The sequence below is a fragment of the Artibeus jamaicensis genome, unplaced genomic scaffold, assembly GCF_021234435.1.
Source record: "Artibeus jamaicensis isolate MK-2021 breed Jamaican fruit bat unplaced genomic scaffold, CSHL_Jam_final contig_525, whole genome shotgun sequence".
NCBI lineage: Eukaryota > Metazoa > Chordata > Mammalia > Chiroptera > Phyllostomidae > Artibeus > Artibeus jamaicensis.
The window spans coordinates 13151776-13172082 of NW_026521874.1; the positions used below are offsets into that span (position 1 = coordinate 13151776).

At 52.4% G+C, this 20307-nt stretch overlaps 1 protein-coding gene across 4 annotated transcripts in view; it reads left to right on the forward strand.

Moving 5' to 3' along the window:
* The window catches only part of MYO18B (myosin XVIIIB), a 224209-nt gene that overhangs the window by 113118 nt on the left and 90784 nt on the right, over positions 1–20307 (forward strand). For all 4 annotated transcript variants that reach the window (XM_053669858.1, XM_053669857.1, XM_053669855.1 and 1 more), the window contains 5 exons: positions 1096–1250; positions 4880–5003; positions 5820–6020; positions 10196–10306; positions 14600–14704. In XM_053669858.1, coding sequence (XP_053525833.1) covers positions 1096–1250; positions 4880–5003; positions 5820–6020; positions 10196–10306; positions 14600–14704 — 696 coding nt within the window. The remainder of the gene's footprint in view (positions 1–1095; positions 1251–4879; positions 5004–5819; positions 6021–10195; positions 10307–14599; positions 14705–20307) is intronic.

The window sequence follows — 20307 nt, forward strand, 5'->3', positions numbered from 1 at the left end:
GTTTCTCCAAATTATCAGCCTCATCATGCTGTCTCGTGGTCATCCGCTTTCTTTTCTTGGTCTCCCCAGTAGAGGTGGCCGTCATGAGAGCCGAGGCCTTATTTGCCTGTCTTTTTATTATGGGCCCCTCCTCCCCGTGAGAGAGGGGTACCATGAGGTCACCTTGCCCAGGTGGGCCAGGGTGGGCTCACGTGGAATTTGTAAACAACGGGAGTGGACTGCATGATCCTCTGTGGTGGTGATGGATGTACTCGTCCCATCCAAGACGGATATTATATAGCGGTCCTCCGAGAGACTTCTGGGCTGTAGATGAACCCAGAGAGGCACCTGGCAGGGCAACGGCCCAGTTCTCTCACAGCGAGTTATAAAGTTGGGTCAGCATCCCCAAGGAAAGGGGATAGTCATGCTACATTAAAAAGTAATAAAACCGCAACCTTCTCCAAGCAGCCGAATATAAGAAAACATCTCATTTGCCTTCAAATACTGAATTTAGAATTACAGGCTTCATTAACTCAGCATTTTGCTTATTTAAAGCGACTCTTTAATGAGGCCATTTCTTCAAAGTGTCGGTTCTGCGCTGCTCTCTCTTCCAGATTGAAGCTGGGACCTTTGGGAGGGTCTTTCCTGCAGGAAGATGCACGAGGCCTTGGCTTTCGGTGTGTTCATGGCCAGGCGCGTGCAGGGCCGTGGACGCCAGCCGTCCAGAGTGCCGCTTCCATGCTCTAACCTCGAGCCTGTCTCGGGCATTTTCTGCTGCGGTTTTCTTTGTGCGCTATTTCAGCTGCTTCTTGGCTCCCCCGCTCCCCCGCTCACACCAGCTGATGGGGATACTGATGATCAAGGGGCTGGGAAGTTGAGGCGGGGCAGGCGGAGGGTCCGTGCGATTGCGGGCAGGAGGATTATTGAGAAACATTAAAGCCACCCCAAGAAATGAATGGAATGACCCCATTCTACTTCTGGGCAAACTGAGGCTCAGAGAAGCAGCTCCCTCCAGGTGACAGTGGTCCGGACAGGGTCCCGGCCTCCGGTGTCTGTTCTTTCCACATGACGGTGCTGCGCGGACTAAGCGGGTGACCGGTCCTGTTGCCCCCACAGCTCAGGGAGGTGCAGAGTGCTTACGAGGGGGCCAAGAAACTGGCTCACCAGCTGAAGAGGAAGTGCCGCCACCTGACCTGTGACCTGGAGGACACCCGCATCCTGCTGGAGAACCAGCAGAGCCGAAACCATGAGCTTGAGAAGAAGCAAAATAAGTGAGTCACGGTTCACGTCGTCACCTGGGTGTCACCTGGGTGCCTGGGGGGCTGCATTGGAGTCTTTGGGGGGTCTCTGGCTTCTCCTAAGCCCCTCACTTCTGTTGGGTTTCCTTAACCACAGAGCTCACCTCCCTTGTTCTGGCCTAAATTTTCTCCCCCTCCCCTCATACCTCATTCCTGTAAGTTGCTCCCAAGCATCCAGCAAAAAATGGTTCTTTTCTGCCACCCAGTCTCAGCTCTATTACCAACTGACTATATAGCCTTAGGGACATTTCTTGGCCTTTCTGGGCCTCGACTTCCCCATTTAATCCAGTGAAGAGTTTGAAGAATTTATAGTGCAGGACGAAGAAAGCTCAGCATAGTGGTGAGGGGTGTAGGTGCTGATGCTACACCACCCCAGGTTCGAGGCCCCACTGTGCCCCTTCTGTGTTGTGTGACCTTGGACAAGTCAATCCACCTTCCTCAGCCGCCCACAGGCTAGGGGATGAGAATGTGCTCTATGTGGTGAGGCTTAGATGATGCAGTTGGTGTGTCCAGTTGGACTGATCTCAGCTCCTCTCTGTCCCTACTATTGAACAGGGGGAATGAGAATGTGGAAGAGACCAAAACCTTGCCGTGTTCTCTTAGGCTTCAGACTCTCCTATCATGTTAACAGTTCTGGCAGGGACTGGACCTGTGCACAAGAGAGATGCCAGACTTGAGTCTGCACCTCCTCACGGGTCCCCCTGGGGGTGCTGTCACAGCTGGCCAGTGGTGGCGGCGAGACTGGAGCCCAGGTCCACGCTCACAGTCTTCCTTATGCAAAACTTCCGCACCTGCGACACCTCGATCCCGGGACACCTCGCTGCTCGCTCGCTGAGGGCAGAGGTGCGCAGGGGTCCTGTTTTGAGCCAGGCAAGACTCCATGGAGATTTCATAGGAGGCAAAGAGATGCAACACAGCCTCTTCTAGAGGATCCAGGATAAAAATACAGAGAAACGTTCCTATGTGTGCCAGGGCGGGGCTTTTCCCAGAATTGGCACGCTGAATTATATTTGCATGGAGTGACGTAGCTTTTGAATTTCATCTGCATTAAACATAATTTCTCTTCTTTATCCTTGAGCTTTGCCAAGCTGGCTTCTTCATTTGGAAAAAAAAAATCTTTTGGGAGTTGTTAGCATGCCCCCCACCACCCAATGAGAGAGGTTTCTTCTCCGCTTCTCGATGTCTCTTTCTGGTCCCACCTTCTCACGGGCGTCCTGGCTGAACCCTGTCCGTGCAGTGGGGAAAATGGCTTAGTCCTGCCTTGGTCGTTTGCTGCGTGACCTTCTCAAGTGACACCTCCTCCCTGGGCTAGAGAGTGACTGATGTTTTAGAGGGGTCCTTGGGCTTGGAAGCAGACTTCAGTGGTGCTGAAGAGGGGCTTCCTGGGACCAACTCTTGGCCTTTCTGGGGCTGGGAGGCTTGGACTCTGTCATCGTCCAGATCCTCGCCGGCTGTGACGATCTTGGTCCCCATCTGCGGGGCCCACTGCCGTTCTGAGAGGCCCATGGAGGTGCGGCTCTGATGGCTAGGGGTCTGCCCCCGGAGTTTACGTGACCAGAACATTCCATCTCTCTGGAATTCCCCTCACCCTCCTGGGCAGGTTTCCTCACACCAGGTACTTAAGAATCTCTCCATGACGTGCCCCGGAAGGTCCCTGTTTCTTCATACTTACACTTCCTCCTCTTATCACTACACCGCTCCTGGGAGGCCCTCTGCTCTGCTCCCATCTCTAGGTAGAAGTTAACTTATGTTGTGATGCTAATTGCAAATAGCAGCCATCGTCGTTCTAGGCGGATTAGTGTTTCCGCAGGACGCCGGTGAGGGTGGTGGAAGTCCCATCTCTGGTGGAAGCTCGGGCAGAGTGACTCTCGTGAGGGAGAGAAGGAGAAGTTAGCAAGCTGCCTCGTCTCTGTTTCATTGCATTGCCGATGCACCTGCTTCCTTTGCTCTCTGGGCCCAGGAAAGAGGGGTGTCTACACCCGTAGAGTTTCCAGTCCTGACGTTGCTTTCTGAGTTCAGAGTGGTCCAGAGTAGTTCCATTCAGGGGTGGCTTCTTATTGCCATGGTTACCCCATGGGTTCCAAAGCTCAGTTCCGAGGGCCAATGGAACTCCCAGCCTGCTTCCTTGGGGTAAGGCCTGTGCGGGGCTGTCTCCCACACTCACCAGAGCAGGACCCCAGGCCTTTTTCTGGTGGGGTGAAGGGTGTATGCAAATTCATCTGGTCTTGGTTGGTCTGTTTGTTCCAGAACTTAGGGTCTGTAGGAGCCATTCTTTGGCATGAAGTGGCCTGTTAAGCCAAGGGCTCTTTTGAAATATCAGCCATTGTCTGGCCCCCAGTTGTCCCAGGGCATGGGCGGGTGGTGGGTGACTAGCTAAGACAGAAGAGAACATGGGTTCAAGTTCACTTCCATGACTTTGGCAATTTGGGCTAGTCAATCACGCCACTTTTCTGCTGTAAAATGGATATAATAAGGCTGTCTCGCTTCGGGATTGCTAGATCAGTATTATCATCACAATGCTTCCATTCAGAGGCAGCCAATAGCTCCTCTTGACCGATGCCACCAACAGCCAATCAGAAAGCTCATGGGAAGTTCCAATAGTAGGAGGAGCTCCCTTGTGTGACCCAGGACTGGCTTTCTCAGGAGCCTGAGGCTTAGAATGACCATCTAGTATTAAAGGACACTGGATAAGCTCATAACAAGGAGACCTCCTTTTCACCAAGCCCCAAACCCCATGCCCAGCTTGGCCATTCTGGCCACACGGAGTTTCCTGGAGCCTTTCTATGTGGTCTGAGGGCGAGTGACCAAAGTCACAGCTCACTGAGGCTTGGCTGAGCCACCCCTGTTGGCTTCCTCATCTGTGACAGGGACCGAAGGCCAAGATGACCGCATGGAATGATGTACTTCTCATCCAGTGGGCACCATCCCGGAGGGGCAGGTGGGCCCCGAACGAGCCGCTTCCCAAGTCCTGGGTGGCCCAAACCAGGACTTTCTAGTCTGTGGGTCATCTGCTGGGGAGACACAGAAAGACAAGACCCAATGTGTGAACATCCAGCATTTCCTCAGTAGTTACACACTCTAACATGGGTCATCCGTACATAAGCCCAGCGACAGCATGTAAAATGTGACCCGTAGCCGCTCCCTTGCTCGGGTGGGTATCTACATCCATCCGTCCATCGACAGTGATGACGAGACATCCGACCTTGGTCTTGCAGCGATAAAGGTTCTTGGCATGTTTTGGCAAACCAGAGAGATCAGATTTTTCTGTACATGTTTTTTATTCTAATTCTCTATCGATATTTAGTTTTATCCTAATTTTTATCTATTTTCACATTTTAAATAAGTGTTCGGTATTTTTATATTAAACTCTTTATAAACCCCAGAAGTTACTCTCTGGTGTCCCAGATTCCTACCACATAACCACCATGCCCGACCTTGCATGAAAGCATCAAGCCCACCGTCATTTTGCACGTGCTCTCGAGTTTGCTCTCGCTCTTTCTCTCCCTCGGCTCCCGGCAAGCTGACTGCCTGTCCCCAGCCCCTCTCCTCCCCTGGCCCGGGTGCCCCACCTCGGTGCCGTGACATGTGTTCTGCTTGGGCAGGTTTGACATGCAGCTCGCCCAGGCCCTGGGTGAGTGTGTATTCGAGAAGGGACTCCGCGAGAAGGTGACCCAGGAGAACACCAGTGTCCGGTGGGAACTGGGCCAGCTTCAGCAGCAGTTGAAGGTAAGGGAGGGCAGGCCCGGGGGCCTCTTGGTTCTTGGTCTCTGGGTCTCAGGAAACCCCACCGTGCCTGCTGTAGGCGGTGACAGGGAGGGAGCTCTGTGTGGGTGTCCTGGCCTGACAGCCACCCGGAGCCGTGGATCTCAGGGAGTCTTAATAAAGCAAACAGCAGACAGCAGGTTGGTAACCAGATCTCCCCAGCTTGAAGTATTGAATTTGCTCTCATTACCTGCATGGGCTCTGAGGTGCTCACCTGGGAGGTGAGAGAGCCTCAGGCAGAATGAGGTAGCGTTTGCCCTGTCCAGGGCCAGCGCCCTGTCCCATGCAGGCTTCAGGGCGGAGGGGCTTTATTAAAATATGACACAGGTACTGTACTGGGCTGCTCCTGACGCTCCCTGTGACCCTGGGGAGACCCCCTAAACTGCTTAGCCTGGCACGCGGCCCTTCCTGATCTGGCCTGAAGTTCTTTGACCCTGTAAGTGGCTTTCCAAACTGGAAAAGTCATTTCTGGGCACTCTGCCTCCCTGCTCTGTCTCAACCTCAGCCTCAGCAGGTGCACGGCTTACCAACGGGGCAGGCACTCCCTCCATGTGCTTTGAGGTCCAAGTGCAGGGGCAAAGGCAGCACTCTCCCACCCTGCCTGTCCCTGCTGCTCCAGAGCACAGCCCTTGGCATCCAACAGGGGGCACTCTGAGTGGCTGCATGGCAGGGTGCAGCTGGTGTGCACCAAAAAGTGGCCAGTTCCAGCAGATTGTAGAGGGAAGCCCGGAGGGGGCATGGCCACGTGACTCCCGATCTCCGTCCCCTTTGCCTCGGCAGCAAAAGGAGCAGGAGACCTCGAAGCTGAAGCAGGAGGTGGAGATGCTGCAGGGCCAAAAGCAAGAGCTGCTACAGTCGCCCTCACTGGGGGAAAGCGGCATCGCTGGCCTGAAAGACAGGCTCTGGAAGCTGGAATCCAGTGCCCTCGAGCAGCAGAAAGTCCAGAGCCAGCAGGAAAACACCATCAAGCAGCTGGAGCAGGTAGGAACGCTGTCCCTTGCCAACTCTGATGCAGAGGGATGTTATTAAAATACAATGTGGGCACCTCACTCAGCTGCTCCTCATCCTCCTGTGGCTCCCTATTACCCCAGAGAACCTCGAACCCCCCAGGTCCGACACTCAGATCCTTTACGACTGAGTCCACTGCTGCCTTTCTGCAAGCCTCAGTGTGACCTCCTCAGAGGAGCTTACCCTTCCTGAAAATAGCCGTCCTCCCCCCACACCCACACACACTCACTTTCCACCTCTTTAGCTGGTTCATCCTTCATAGTACCCGCTGCCATCACGGTCGATAGTGTTTTTAGAAATTTACTCAATGCTACTCTTCCCCATTCGGACATAACTTTGAGGAAGGGAGGGTTTTTTTTGTTGTTGTCGATCTTGCTTATCAGTACACCTGCAGAGCCTAGACGAGACCAGCTACACAGCTGGCGATGACCCGATATCTGACATTTACTGAGCGCTGTCTGTGTGTGAGACTCAGCCCCAGGCTCTCCCCAGGCATCACCTCAGAGCTCTTTACAAGAATCTCGTATAGAGAGATGTTAGTATTAACTGCTCCCACTTTGCAGATGTGCAAGCTGAGGCTCAGAGGTGTGGACAAAGTAAGCAGCAGGAATGGGACTTGGAGGCTGCACCATGTGACTCCACAGTGCCTTGAATACCTACTGGGTGCACAGTGCATGCTCTTGAGGAAGATTGGAACGCTGGTCTTTGGGAAATGCAAAATGACTGTGGGGAATAAAGCAGGGCCAGCAGATCCTCCAGTACCAGCCTGCTCCACCAAGTATCAGATGAATATTTTATGTGTCTGCTTGTTTGTTTACACACCCACCTTGTTCCAGGAAGAATGTGAGGCAGCTTGTAAGATGTGTGCATAACAAAATAGAAAAGAAATATAAATACAACAATTTGAACCAGAAAAACACAAATTAAGACAGATGTTAAGGAGGGGTGGGGACAGTGTATTTATATGCAGACAGGCAAAAGGAGTGATCTTACACACTTCATTGTTTTAGCTCTGAAATTCCTGGTGGCCAAAGAGAAAAAGGAAATGCGAATTGCATGCCGTTATTGTCCCCATAAGAACACATCAGTTTCCCATGGGGAAGCAAGGCTTTTCCTGATGCTGAGCTCTAAAGAAATTTCTCGTGGGATTTTACAAGGCTCAGTGTTTTTGAAGACTTTTTAAGGCTGGGAACCCTTTTTCTAGAAAATTGGCCTGGCAGTGAGAATATGTAAAGCAGGGAACTCTGAGCAGCTCTGATGAAATGCAGGGTGTGGAGGGGTTGGAGGGTGGAGGTGGAGTGTGTAGGGGTCGCCTGGGGAGCCAGCCCTTGCTTCTTGCTTGCCCTCAGTCCGTCAGGACAGGTCCTGCTGGGTACGGAGACCCAGGTGTGGCGAATGTGGAGGGCCAGAGTCTGGAGCAGTTCAGAAAGCAGCTCATTTAGTTACTCAGTCAGCTGGTGTTTCTGAAGTAGCTACTTTGTGGCATGCACCCTGTAGTTGCTAAGGATGCAGCTGCAAACGAGCCAGACATGGTCTCTGCCCTCCCGAAGTTTACAAGTCATGCTGAGTGTTATGGAAAGGGTAACTCGTCCATCTGGTCTTGGAGCCCAGCTGGGAGAACAACCAGGGAAGACTTCCTGCAGGAAGGGACATTTACCAAAGCCGAAGGATGAATCCAAGTTGGCTGACCAAGAGGATTCCAGGCAGGAGGAACAGACTGTGCAAAGGCCTGGAGCAGGGCAGTCCTGTGGCTATTAGGAGCTGTGATACCATCGCACCGGATGGAGTCTTCGAGGCAGCTACTGCCTATATGACCTCAGTCAGGCTCCCTGTTTTCTCTCACGTAGTCTCCCCATCTGTACAATGAAACTGGTGCCTGGTCGGTCCCCTAGAATCCCCCCAACCCCATAAATCGGTGATGGTGCAGGGAGTGGAGTGTCTGTGTAGGACATTAAGGGGCATGGAGGATGGTGCAGCATCACCTAGCAGCCCAGAGTCAAGAATGAAGCAGGCCCTTTGCCCTGGCTGGGTGGCTCAGTTGGTTGGAGCGCCTTCCAGTACACCAAAGGGTTATGGGTTCGATCTTCGTCAGGGCGCTCACCTACGTTGCAGGTTTGATCCCTGGTTGGGCTGCATACAGGAGGCAACCAGTCTGTGTTCTCTCTCACATCGATGTCTCTTTCTCTCCCTTCTTCTCGCTCTAAAAAAAGAATCAAACAAGCCCTTTGAAAAACGGTGTTAGCTCTTTAAGAAACCACCAGGGGCCCCAGCGTTCAAGCAGACACGCAGTACTGCAACCTCAGGGACCCGAGAGTCCTCGCGGCTTCCTAACCCCCATCCCCACCTGCGAGGCTGACTCAACATTTCCATTCATCTTCCGCTTCACCCATAACTTCCTCCCGCACTGTGCCCTTGTTGGCACCCCGGAGATATTTATTGATTACAGAATAGCACTTCTTCCAAGGGGTTTTATGTTCGCTCATATAAGCTCGACATAAATGGTACTGCAGATGTCAGGGGTGTCCAAGTGGGTAAGGAAAAAATGAAGAAGAAACATTTTATTTACTTGCCTAAGCCCCTCATTTTGGATTATCTTCCCATAACCTCTGTCATTTTAAAGAAGGCGAGGGAGGAAGCTGACATTTAAAGTGAGCACAGATTATACTGAGAACTGTAGGAAGGACCGGGACGTACACTGTCCTTTCCCCTCTTCACCCCAGCCCTGCCTAGCAGCAAACAGTATCCACAAGCGTTTTCAAAGACCAAGTGTTTTTTCTCAACTTAATTTTCTTGTTGAGGATGGTCGCTGTAACCTCCTGGAAGCTCGGTGGGAGGTGCTGGGGCAGTGTGGTCAGTGGTCAGAGTTTCTACAGTGTGACCCACGCGCTGAGTCCTAGGTGCTCCTCTGGGGACCAAGAGCGTTAAAGAGCGTAGATAAATGCAAACTGAAAAGCGCAGGTTCGTGGGCTCTCTCCCCTGGAAACTCCAATTCCATAGGTCTAGGGCGAAGCTCTGAAATTTAAATTTAAAAAATGTATGAGGTCATCCTGGTGCGCCACAAAATTTGAGAAGCACGAGCTTGGGTTAGTCTCTCATTTATCCAGCTCGAGAAAGTGAAACCTTGAACTAGAACCGGAACCCATTCTGTTTCAAAAACTGTGATACCACCTCACATATTCCTTTTACAATTTTTAAAAAGTCTTTATTCATTTTTAGAGAGAAAGGAAGAGAAGGAGAAAGAGAGGGAGAAAAACATCAGAGTGAGAGAGAACCATCAATCAGTTGCCCCTTGCACACACCACTGGGACTGGGGACTGGACCTGCACCCCAGGCCTGTGCCCTGACCAGGGGTAGACTCCGTCACCTTTCAGTTTGTGGGACAATGACCAACCGAGCCACACTGGTCAGGGCACAGCGACACATGGTTAAATATCATGCATAGCTCTTTGCCTGTTCTGAGCAGGTTCTGGAGGGTCCGTGTATCAGATGACTCCTTCATGGGGTCCCAGCTCCTGTTATGTCAGGCTGCCGGGAAGTCCTTTCTGTTTTCAAGACAGTGGGGAAGAGGCCGTAACATTCCTGTGCCAGGCCCTGGGCTCCGTGCTTTTCCGGGATCGTCTCCTTGAACCCTCACAAGAGCATCTGGGGTGGTGGTTTCCTACAGAGAAGGCGAGTTAACAGATCAGAGACGAAGCCAGTTGTCCCCGAGGTGACATCCGGGCCGGTATCTCCCCCTGCAGGCTTCCACGTCTTCATAACTCAAATATTGTCCTGCTGTCCATCCACTCACCTCTCCACCCATCCGAAAACCAGCACCGAGGTCTGCCCCAGGGAGGACGGGGGTTTCACCCACGTGAGAGCGTGGAGAAGGATTCTGAGGCAGCGTGTAACTCAGTAGGAAAGAGTGGGACTAGTGACGTCTGTTAGGAGTACAGGAAGGGATAGAAGCAGCTTTTGGGCTGTGTACCTGCTATTTCTGGCCTTCCTGGTTGTTGATCTACTATTTCTGGCCGCCCTGGGCAGCATACCTTGACTCTCATCCATGCACCCCCAAAATGAAAGATGCAGCTGGAGTACTGAGCATGACCTGGGGGGGCCAGGGGAGTGGGCGAGGGCCACCCTCACGGGCTGTGCTTGCCGCCCCCCAGCTCCGCCAGCGGTTTGAGCTCGAGATAGAGCGGATGAAGCAGATGCACCAGAAGGACCGCGAGGACCAGGAGGAGGAGCTGGAGGACGTCCGCCAGTCCTGCCAGAAGCGGGTAAGTAGCAGCGAACACAGCTGCGCCCTTGGGACCGGGCGGGCCCAGGCCCGCTGCCCTCTTCCTTAGAGTGAGGGGATGCAGGGCCTGGGGATGGACCCTCTGTCTGCAGTCACCTGAGACCTTCATGCCGTGAAGTGCTCCCAAGGGTGCTAGAGCAGGGGTATCCATCTTAACTATGATCCAGAAACTCCCAGAAGCCTCTGGAACTATCCAGCATAATCACCCCCGATATTTCTGCCAAGAGCCCATAACGCCATGTGACTGGTGCCTTGGGTATGGACTTGTGCCTTTTAAGAAGAGGTCCTGGCTATTTCCCTTGCAACTCAAATAATTTCTTTAATTTTATCCCAGCTCTCTGCAGACGTCTCAAAGAGGGCACAAGAAAGCAATAAACGCTTGCAATCTTCCCACCAAGGAAACCATCGTTATTACTGTTACTCTTTGTAAGGGTGCCTTCATCTCTCTCTCTCAGCAGACACACACACACACACACACACACACACACACACTCTCTCTCTCTCTCTCTCTCTCTCTCTCCCCCCTCTCCTCCCCCCCCAGATGCTCTCTCCCCAGATGGAGTCAGGTTGTTTGGAAGCCCACCCTTCCCTCACACTTTGTCCTCTTTCCATGTCAGTAAATACAGATCTAACCTACAGGTTTAATGGCTTAAAAGTATCCACCTTAGGCATGTGCTCTGATTTATTCAATGGGTCTCCTGCGGTGCACATTTAGGGTGTTTCTGGTTTTTTGCTGCTATCACAAGTGCTGAGATAAATATCCTTATAGATACATTGGCTGATGTGAATAGAACATGAACCTTGAAAGGGCAATTGCTAGAAAGCTTTGGGTTAAGCCTGACGCCACAGGTTTGTTGCCCTAGGTTTTCCCTGGGTCTCTCTCTCGGCCCTGTGTGCACCGTGGGTCTCCACAAAGGAGCTGAGAAGCATTTTCCAAAGTCGACTCCTCTTATTGGCTTTCTTAACAGTCTCTCTGCAGAGACCTCTGGACTGCAGGGGTTGAGTCTGAGTGTTGGAGTTTATAGACTTAAAAAAAAAGATGTATTTATTTATTTTAGTCAGAGGAGAAGGGAAGGGAGAAAGAAAGGGAGAGAAACATCAACATGTGGTTGACTCTCATGCTCCCCCTACTGGGGACCTGACCTGGCCTGCAACCAAGGCATGTGCCCTGACTGGGACTCGAACTGGTGACTCTTTGGTTCACAGGCTGATGTTCAATCTGTTGAGCCATGCCAGCCAGGGTGGAGTTTATAGACTCTCAACTTGAATCTTTGCCCTTTCAACATAACAACTGTGTGACTCTGGGAAAGTGATTTGAAACCCTCAACTCCAGCTGAAACCCCTGTACATTCCTTGGCCCCTGGCGCCCTGTCCAGCTCCGGTCACTGAGGGCCAGTTCGTGAGGCACCCAAGAACACCAGTGGCATCGCTTCATTGGGAGTCCCAGAGGCTCGGGCCAAGTCCCAGCTCCATACTTGGCTAACAAGCCTCACTTTCCTCATCCGACAAAGGGGACAACAATGGCTACTTTCCAGGGTGACAGAGAAGATTTGAGGAGATCACAGGCTGGAGCCACCGGGCAGAGCTGTGAAATGTAATCCTTGTTTGTTGGAGATCAAAGAGCAACACCGGATTTCTAGGCAGCGGGGCCTCCAGAGGAGCCAGGGAACCAGCTTAGTGGCTGACTTGCCCTTGGCCTTGATTGATCCATCAGGAGGAGGTGGGGCAGGAGCTGCAGAGCCCTGCAGAGCCCACTGCGAAGCACCGTCCTGAGCAAGACAGGAGGGGCCTTGGGGATTGTCACGACTATCACGGGAGGCAGGAACCAGGCTGGGCATGTCCTGGGGCAGATGGGGCTGCCTTGACCCCCTGTCATCGGTCCAGGGGAGTGTTTAAGAACTAGCCCATCTGAGCCTCAGCCCTTCCCCCTCCTCAGGTTCCTGTGGCCATCCCGCAGGGCCCAGCCTGCTACCCCCAGAACTCCCCTGGTTGGAAAGAAAAAAGTGAATGATTGGGCTCAGCCAGACCTATGTGTCCTGGAGTAAGCCTTGTGACTCCCGGGACTCTGTTTTCTCGTCTCTGAAGTGGGAGGGATGATAGCCCTCGTTCTACCTTCCTCTGCTGTCGTGAGGATGAGGCAGTGAATGGGGAGGGAGGGCCTTGTAACCTGTGAAGTGCTGGACGCTATCAGCCAGGGCCCATTTCTGCCTATTTCCCATCATTGCGTATTTGGGAGAAATGAATGGCGACCTTGAGTACCCACAGGGCGCCATGCACCTGGCTAGGTTCTTAATGTCGATCCGCTTATCGGACCCTCACAAGACCTCTGTTTCTGTGGGTGAAGTGACATGCCCCAGGCTCCCCCTGCCTGCCCTGGCTGGGAAGTAGCTGGGCTAGGACTTGAACTTCGGTCTAACTCCAAATCCCAGACTATTAACCAAGACGCAAGATAATTTTTATTTTGCCAGTGTTTGAACTGTGGAAGGCCGTTTAGGGAGCACTGGGTAATAGTCCATCTCGGGTGGGGCTCGGCACTTCCTGCACTGTGACCCACCAGAGGCTCGGAGAAGTCCCGCACAGAAGGATCTGCACCCAGTGGCTCCCACTGTCACTCCAGCAGGGGTTCCCTGGCCCCCTCCCCACACCACCCCTGTGAGCAGCGTGTGGAGATACACTGCAGAACACGCTCCAGAAAACTCAGCCCTGCTTGCTGTGTAGTTCTTCTTTTGTGTGTTTTTCAAAAATTGATTTAGCTGTGTTCCCACCTTCATACTGAAAGCAGATGGGAGCAGAGGGCCTCCTACCTCTCGTAAAAGAAACTTTGGACATGAACTTGCTTTCTGCCTAAGCGAATGTCAGTCACTGTGACTTTCCCCTCCACAGGTCAGCAGACGGACACCCTCCGTCCCTGCGAATCTGCCCTCGAGTGAAGGCAGCACCATCTCTGGTGCCTTTCAGGGGCGCCTCAGAGCCCGGGGAGGGCGCTGGGCGGGGGGCCCCGGTGTGCTGGGGGTGCGACCCAGACCTTCACGGGCTTTGCCGTGGACAGATTTATAAAGGCAGAGAGGTCAGGAAGGTGTTTTTCTCCTCTTGACAGATATGAACACTGACTTCACATCCAGTGACTGCTCTCACAGCAGCAGGAAATTGATTGCTATAGCAACCGGGGTGGGGGATGCGGCGGTGGAAGGGGCTGTCTGCAGTGGCTGTAGGGCGGGGCCAGGAGACCAGTAACTAACTGTTCTTAGCAAAGATGGACTGGGGGGGGAGTGCACTGTCTCTGCCTCAGTTTGTGCATCTGTGAAATGGGGTCACTGAAGCCACAAGAACAGAGGAGGAGGGAGGGGTGAGGTAGCACGGAGCAGAGAGGCTGGAGGGGCACTCGCCCAGCGGGGATGCCTGGCTCTGCGGGGCGACTGCTAAGAAGTCACAGCCAAGAGAGAATGGAATGAATTCACTGTAGACACATGTCTCAGTCAGTTCTGGCTACTGTAACAGAACATCAGAGATGTTTCTTTCTCACAGTTCTGGAGGCTGGGAAGTCCAAGGTCAAGGTGTCTGGTGAGGGCTCTATTCCTGGCTTGCAGACAGCCCCCACCTCGTTTTAGGTGGAGAGAGAGAGGGAGGAGGCAAGCTGTCTGGGGTGTCTCTTCTTATAAGGGTGCTCATCCCATCATGGGGGGGCACCCTCATGGTGTCATCTAAGCCGAATTACTGCCCAAAGGCCGCACCTCCAAACACCATTGCACCTGGAGGGCCCCAGCAGGTGAATTTGGGGGAGGGGTGCGGCACAGACATGCAGTCCACAACCCCAAATAATCGGAAATGCAACTTTATTTTACTGCAGTCATGGTGTATTTACATATTTAATGGGGGAGGTGGGTGCATTTTAATGTGTTGGACATGATGTTGTGCAGAGTCTGAAAAACGAAATCGAAGCGCCAAGACTTTAAAATATCCCAGCCAGGTGAAGACATCAGAAGGAGACACTTTTTGGGGAGTAGGTAGGGAACTGGGGGATGGGGCTGCACAGTGAATGGTAGGGGCTCCCCATGACCGACCAGCTCTTCCCATAGTTGTCTGGCTCCCAAGCTTTTCGGCCCCCGAGGTCTCAGAGACGCCTGCCTCAGACCCTTAGGGGGCGGCATTTGTGGAACTGAGTGAATGGCCTTGAACTCCACACCCCTTCCTCCTGCGGAGGGTCCCGGCCTGGTGGGATTCGTCCGGATGGAGCTCATTTATCTTTGCTCGAACCTTCCCTTTGTGCCCGCAGCTCCGCCAGCTGGAAATGCAGCTGGAGCAGGAGTACGAGGAGAAGCAGATGGTCCTCCATGAGAAGCAGGATCTGGAAGGCTTGATCGGGACCCTGTGTGATCAGGTAAGGGGGAGACGCCCGCCGACATTTGGGAGAAGACAGTCCCTGTCAGAGAGGTGGGTGCCTGGGGAGGCCGGCTGGGGGGGGCTCAGGAGGGCCAGGCCTCCACCTGCTTCTCCGGGGGACCTCTTCTCCACCAGCTCTGTCCCTGCCCACATTCACTGGCTCTTCAAAGTGGGCCTTCCGGGGGCCACACAGCAGCGTGCTCAGAGGAACCCAGGAGAATAAAGAGAGCAGGCCGGGCAGGGGCAGACGGGGTCACCGAGCCTTCGGCAGCTGTAGGTGTGGGAGCGCAGACAGCCCTCGCTGGAATGGGGTGATGCGAATGGCCCCATGCTCGCGGCCGGCTTCTCGGGAAAACTAGACTCTTGCTGGAGGCAGCTGGGCTCTGCGTCAGGCAAAGGCAGCTCTAAACCCTCTCCTGGCCCCTCCTTCCTGCCCTGCTCCGGGCGAGCCAGTTAGCTGCCAGAGCTTCTGGGGAGCAGGCTTCCCTGGGTCATTGTGATCACTGTGTATTCGAGTTCTCATCCGTAGTGCTGGGGACCTTCGCAGGCCATCGTTCTTTGTGGTGGGGGCCGTCCTGTGCATGGTGGGATGCCGAGCAGCATCCTGGGCCTCGCCATAGATGCCAGTGGCACCCCTCCCAGCTGTGACAACCAGAAATGCCTGCAGACACGGCCACATGTCCACAGAAGACAAAATCAGACCCCCTCATCTTTGCTGAGAGCCGAGGCTGTCAACAAAGCAGCGCTCGCAGCCCAGAGCCAGCTCCTGATTCCAGTGTTGGGGGGAATTGCTCCTTCGCCCCCCAAATATCCCTTCCTCTGCCTGGGCTGCTGCTACAGGAAAGCCCAACATTGCAGAGAGACTCCTGCGGGGTCTACAGTTTCTCTTCATGTGGCCTAGGGCTGTATTTTCATGCATTTGCCTAAAAATGCACTCACTGTCTTTTCATTAGCAATAAGCTGGCCATCAGTTGCCTTCCCCCAGTCATTTGTTTGTTCACGAAGGAGTGGGGGCCGCTTCCAGTGGGCACCTGGAACAGCCAGACCGTGGACAAATGGGTGCTCATTACGTATTTGGGGGGAAAAAAGTGGATTAAATGGTGGAATCCTGGGAAAGGACCACCGTAGCAGTAGGAGAGCAGTAGGAGTGAGAGTTGGAAGCAGCATGAGTCCCCAGGACGGCTCCCCGGTCCCGGTCCTCTTGTCTGGATTGACTGGTTCCTCGGGGGAGCAAAATGGGGCCCTAGAGTTCAGAGCCGCCGGGGTTACTCTCCCTTCGCATCAGTGGGTGGGAGCCGGGATCGTTGGGGGGGGGGGCTTGCCTTCCATTCCACGTATCTGTTTGAGGGCACAAAGCAGGCAGTCTGGTACCAGAAGAGTTTTTTTTTAAATATTGGTAAATATTTTTAAAATAAATATTGGTAAAAGAAAAGAAGTTTGAAGGACAAAGGGAAGGGAACTTTCCACTTTAAAAAAAAAATGCTCATTTTGTGTTAGCAAGCTGGAGCCTTTCAATAAAGGATCACATCTGATCATTTGGAATGTGTTTAAGTATTAAGACTTAATACTTTTTGCTGAACACATGGAAAAGCAGAACGGATACTGTAATTGATGTTTATGCGTCAAGCACCCAGGGTTTGTACACAAGTGAACATTGTGCCCATATGTGATTCAGATATTTTTAAGAAAACAAACCATTTCGAAACCAGTAGGGGGCCCCTTGGTTTCCACCCCTGATCTCCCCTCTCTTCCTCCTGCCTCCCCCCCTCCCAGAGGACACTGTTCTCCTGGGGTTGGAGTGTCACCTCCTCTACGTGGGTGTTTAAACTTTGACGCTGCCCGGCCTATAGGATTCTGCGCGTTACTTTGTTTCCCTCCACACCCTGTGTCTGAGGTTAGGCTGCGATAATACATGTATCTCTCCTCCCTTCATTTTAACTGCCATGCAACATACGTATCTTTAACTCCCACTCTTCTCCTGCGGAGTTTCATTGTTTCCACTCTCAGACACAGACTTGCGTGCGATGCGTCCACGTCTCGCTGTGCACACTGCCACTGTCCCCTGGGTGCGTAGCTCGCAGAGGACTTGCCGGCTCCTAGGACGCTGCTGTTCTGGAATGATTAGATATGCCCGAATCGTTCCCCAAAGTGACTGTGAGAGTTTGCGCGGTTACGAGCAGGATTGGCTTTTGTGTTGTTTTGTATTTTTGCTTCCCCACGTCTCCACTCACACACGGTAGTGTCAGGTGCTTTAAATATGTTCACCAGTCGCTCACCGGTATGGTGAATATGTTCACCGGTCCCTTGTGCCGCTGTCCCCTCAGCCCTCATTACCGGGGAAACTGTGTGCTGTTCGCGTTGGTCACGGTTCTCTCCAGGGTCAGTGGCCGGCTCCGTCTTTTGTCTTCTTCTTTTTACCTGTTGGTCACTCATGATCCTTCTATAAGATGCTTGTCCACTGTGAGTTAGGTACACTGCAGCCTCCTACTCGGTGGAAAATCATTTCACTTTATGAGGCTCTTCACTTAATAAAAAGTGTTTTCTAAATAGTCGTATTCATCAGTCCCTTTTTGTGGCTTGTGCTTTTATGTCTTAAGATATGTTTCTCTGAGTTCATAAATAGATATCACTATTACTTTTTTTAAGTTCCAAAGTTGTTTGGGTTTTTTTTTGGTCTTTAATATACCTAGATTTTATTTTGGTATGCGGTGTGAGCTAGGAGTCTATTTTTTCCTGAAATAGATAACTGTTTCATAAATAATTTTTCTATAATTTCTGTGTACATATATGGATGTGTTTATGGGCTACCCATTCTGTTAAATTGGCCTATTTGTCTATTCCTGCACCATATGGTCTCAATAACGTGTAAGACAGCTCCCCTTGCTTATCTTTAAAATTGTCTTATCTGTTCTTTTTTTAATTAGAGTATTTATTGGAAGCATACTAGACCGTCTTACTCAGTAGAAGGAAAACCCTAGGAATGCTGGGTATAGCCGGACATTGAGCCCTCGGATGCTGCGGGCTCTCCCTGTCCCTGTCCCCATGCTTCTGTGTGACTTTGTTCTCGCTCACTGCACAAGGGCGTCCTCATGTGGCCACAAGCCAGCAACTCCCGAGTCTGTGGCCTGCACATTCCTCTACTGGAGAAAGTCTCCTCTCACTTATAGTTAAACATAAAAATCCAAGGGAAAGACTAGCAGTGACCTAGCTTGGGTCAGGCCTCCCTCCCTCAAACTAGTCCCCCTCGGCCGAGGGGGCCAGGACACCCAGGAGCGTGGCTGCTCCTGTTGGGACCCCCAAAATAGGTGTTGGGTCACAAAGTTCCCAGACATGAGGACGTTGGGCAGATCCTCACGGAGCACAGTCATTGGCTGGGCACATCTGGGGGAAGGCGTGGCCTCAGCTCAAACACTGTAGCAGATTCTAAACATGCCGCATCCTGGGGCTGTCAGGTGCCTGCTCCCTTTGCAGCTGACCGCTGAGTTCTTGACGGGACATTCGAATGGCATTCCTGTGCGTGGGCATGTGGTCCACCCGGTGCAGCACAGATTTACCTCTCAGTGCAGGTTCAGGGAGCAGCTCCGTTCTGAGAGGCATTGACATGTGCACTGGCTTGCAGTGCCCGCGGTGTCGTGGATGAGACGAGACAAATTCACACGGGCTACCGAGTCCTGTGGAGGAAAAGGGACAGCACAGCTACTCCCTCAAGGGGGGAGCGCCTCAGAATGGCCTGGCAACTCTCAAGGGGAGAGGGCGCTGACCCTTGCCTAGACAGGCTTTTATTGGGTTTTTCACATAGGAGTTCAGGTACAACTTACTAACCATTGTCAGTCAGCAAACAGTAGATAGTATACAAAGAACCATTAGGGCTTCTTCTAAATCAGGGTCTATCAGCTAAAAGGCTATAGAACTTTGGGAACATAAACTCTTTTTCTGCTCGGACCTTTATCATTTAACTAAAAGCATTCTCAGCAAAGCAGGAAAACTTAGGAATTCTTTCTTATGCCAGATCACCCCGATCCCACTCTAGCCAGGCAAAGGGCTGCACCGCCTTCCCCGTCACAGGTTTTCAGGCTTAAGTGGTTTAGAGCCAGGAAGCGCTTCTCCCAGAGGACATGGGGACTGGGCTATGTCAGAATAGCTGAGGGGTAAGAGTCCATCGCTCCCTCTTTGTTGCAGCCCTCCGAGTCCTTCCATGATGGCCTCCCAAGTGATCGTGTCTGACTTAGGTTGCCCCTCCTCTGAGGAGCGTTATCCGTCATGGACTATCGACCATGCTTTGGGGACAGGGGAGCAAGTCGAGGCAGCCTTTGCTACCAGAGACAAGCTTTGTCTCCTTGGTGGCTTGTATTCCAGAGGTCGCTCACTCATCCTTAGCCATGGGGGGGTTTACAGCTCCTGAAAGCAGGCAGAGCAGTTCCCAACAGGGTGTGAGCTTGGGATTATTGCTCCATTCAAGCTACAGCTCAACAACAGAGGGCCAGTGGCACTGTGTGAGTCACCTGAGGGCCACACCTATTCCTCCCTGGCCTCACTGTGTAATAGGAGCTCTGCCTCCACTTGCTGATCAGGGACAAGGACCTCTGCCTGCTGGACCTGGGACACAGGGATCCAGAGTGCCCAAGCATCAGCCATAGCTCGTAGTGTACTGGGTCCCCTGGCAGGAGTGCATCCCTAATGAGTCCCTCCGGCCCTGCAGAGCCCAGAGTGGCAAGGATGGAAACACAGAGTCCTCCAGAGGGTCACCGGGAGTGAGAGTCAGTGGAGCCAGTCCTGCTTCCACTTCTTGGTTCCTCGGCACCTGTTTTCTTCCCGCTGGACACAGCATCACATAACTGCCCCCTGATTCAGTGTATGTGCCGCAGCCTGGAGGAATGCCCGTTCCTTAGGAGTCTTGGCTTCAAGGTGGCATTTTATAGTCCACAGCCAGGTTAGGAGATTCTCCAGGGTAGGGAATCGAAGCTTATTCACCTATGGAAACCCAGAGTCTTTCATGTCACCTTCTTCATGAATTTCAGAGAAACATCTACAGTAGCAAACTTGATGTTGATGCCCAGATATTCCAAAAGGACCATTCTACAAGGCTGGAAGCTTGTGGCGCTGGGGATTGGATTGTCCTCATCTTCATCACTCTGGTGCTTAGAACAGTTTCGGGGACCCAGTAAAGTTTTCTCGGACTCACTTGCTCTGAGCTCCGGCAGCGGGACAGCAGCTTGATAGGCACCAAGGACATCAGGGAGGAAATGGATTGTCTGACATCAGGAGGAAATGGATTGTCTGACATCAGGGCGATGGCTGGAGGGACAGCTTTCTCCCAGACAGATGTGCTGGCAGAGGCCATTGTTCCTTTCCTGAGCCCTCCTCCCATAGAGCCTGGGAGGCAAGTAGGCGCTTGTCTTATTCATCTCTTCTTGATCCTTTAATCTTATGAAGTTTCCAGACAAAGCCTGTTGTGATTTGCAAAAGCACTGGTTTGCAAGTTAGTTGAGAAGAATTCACATTTTTTGTATTGAAGCATTGCATTCATGTGCATGTCCTAGCTCTACATATATTCATGGCTTTCTTAATATTATTTTATTACAAATAGTATTTTTGTAATAA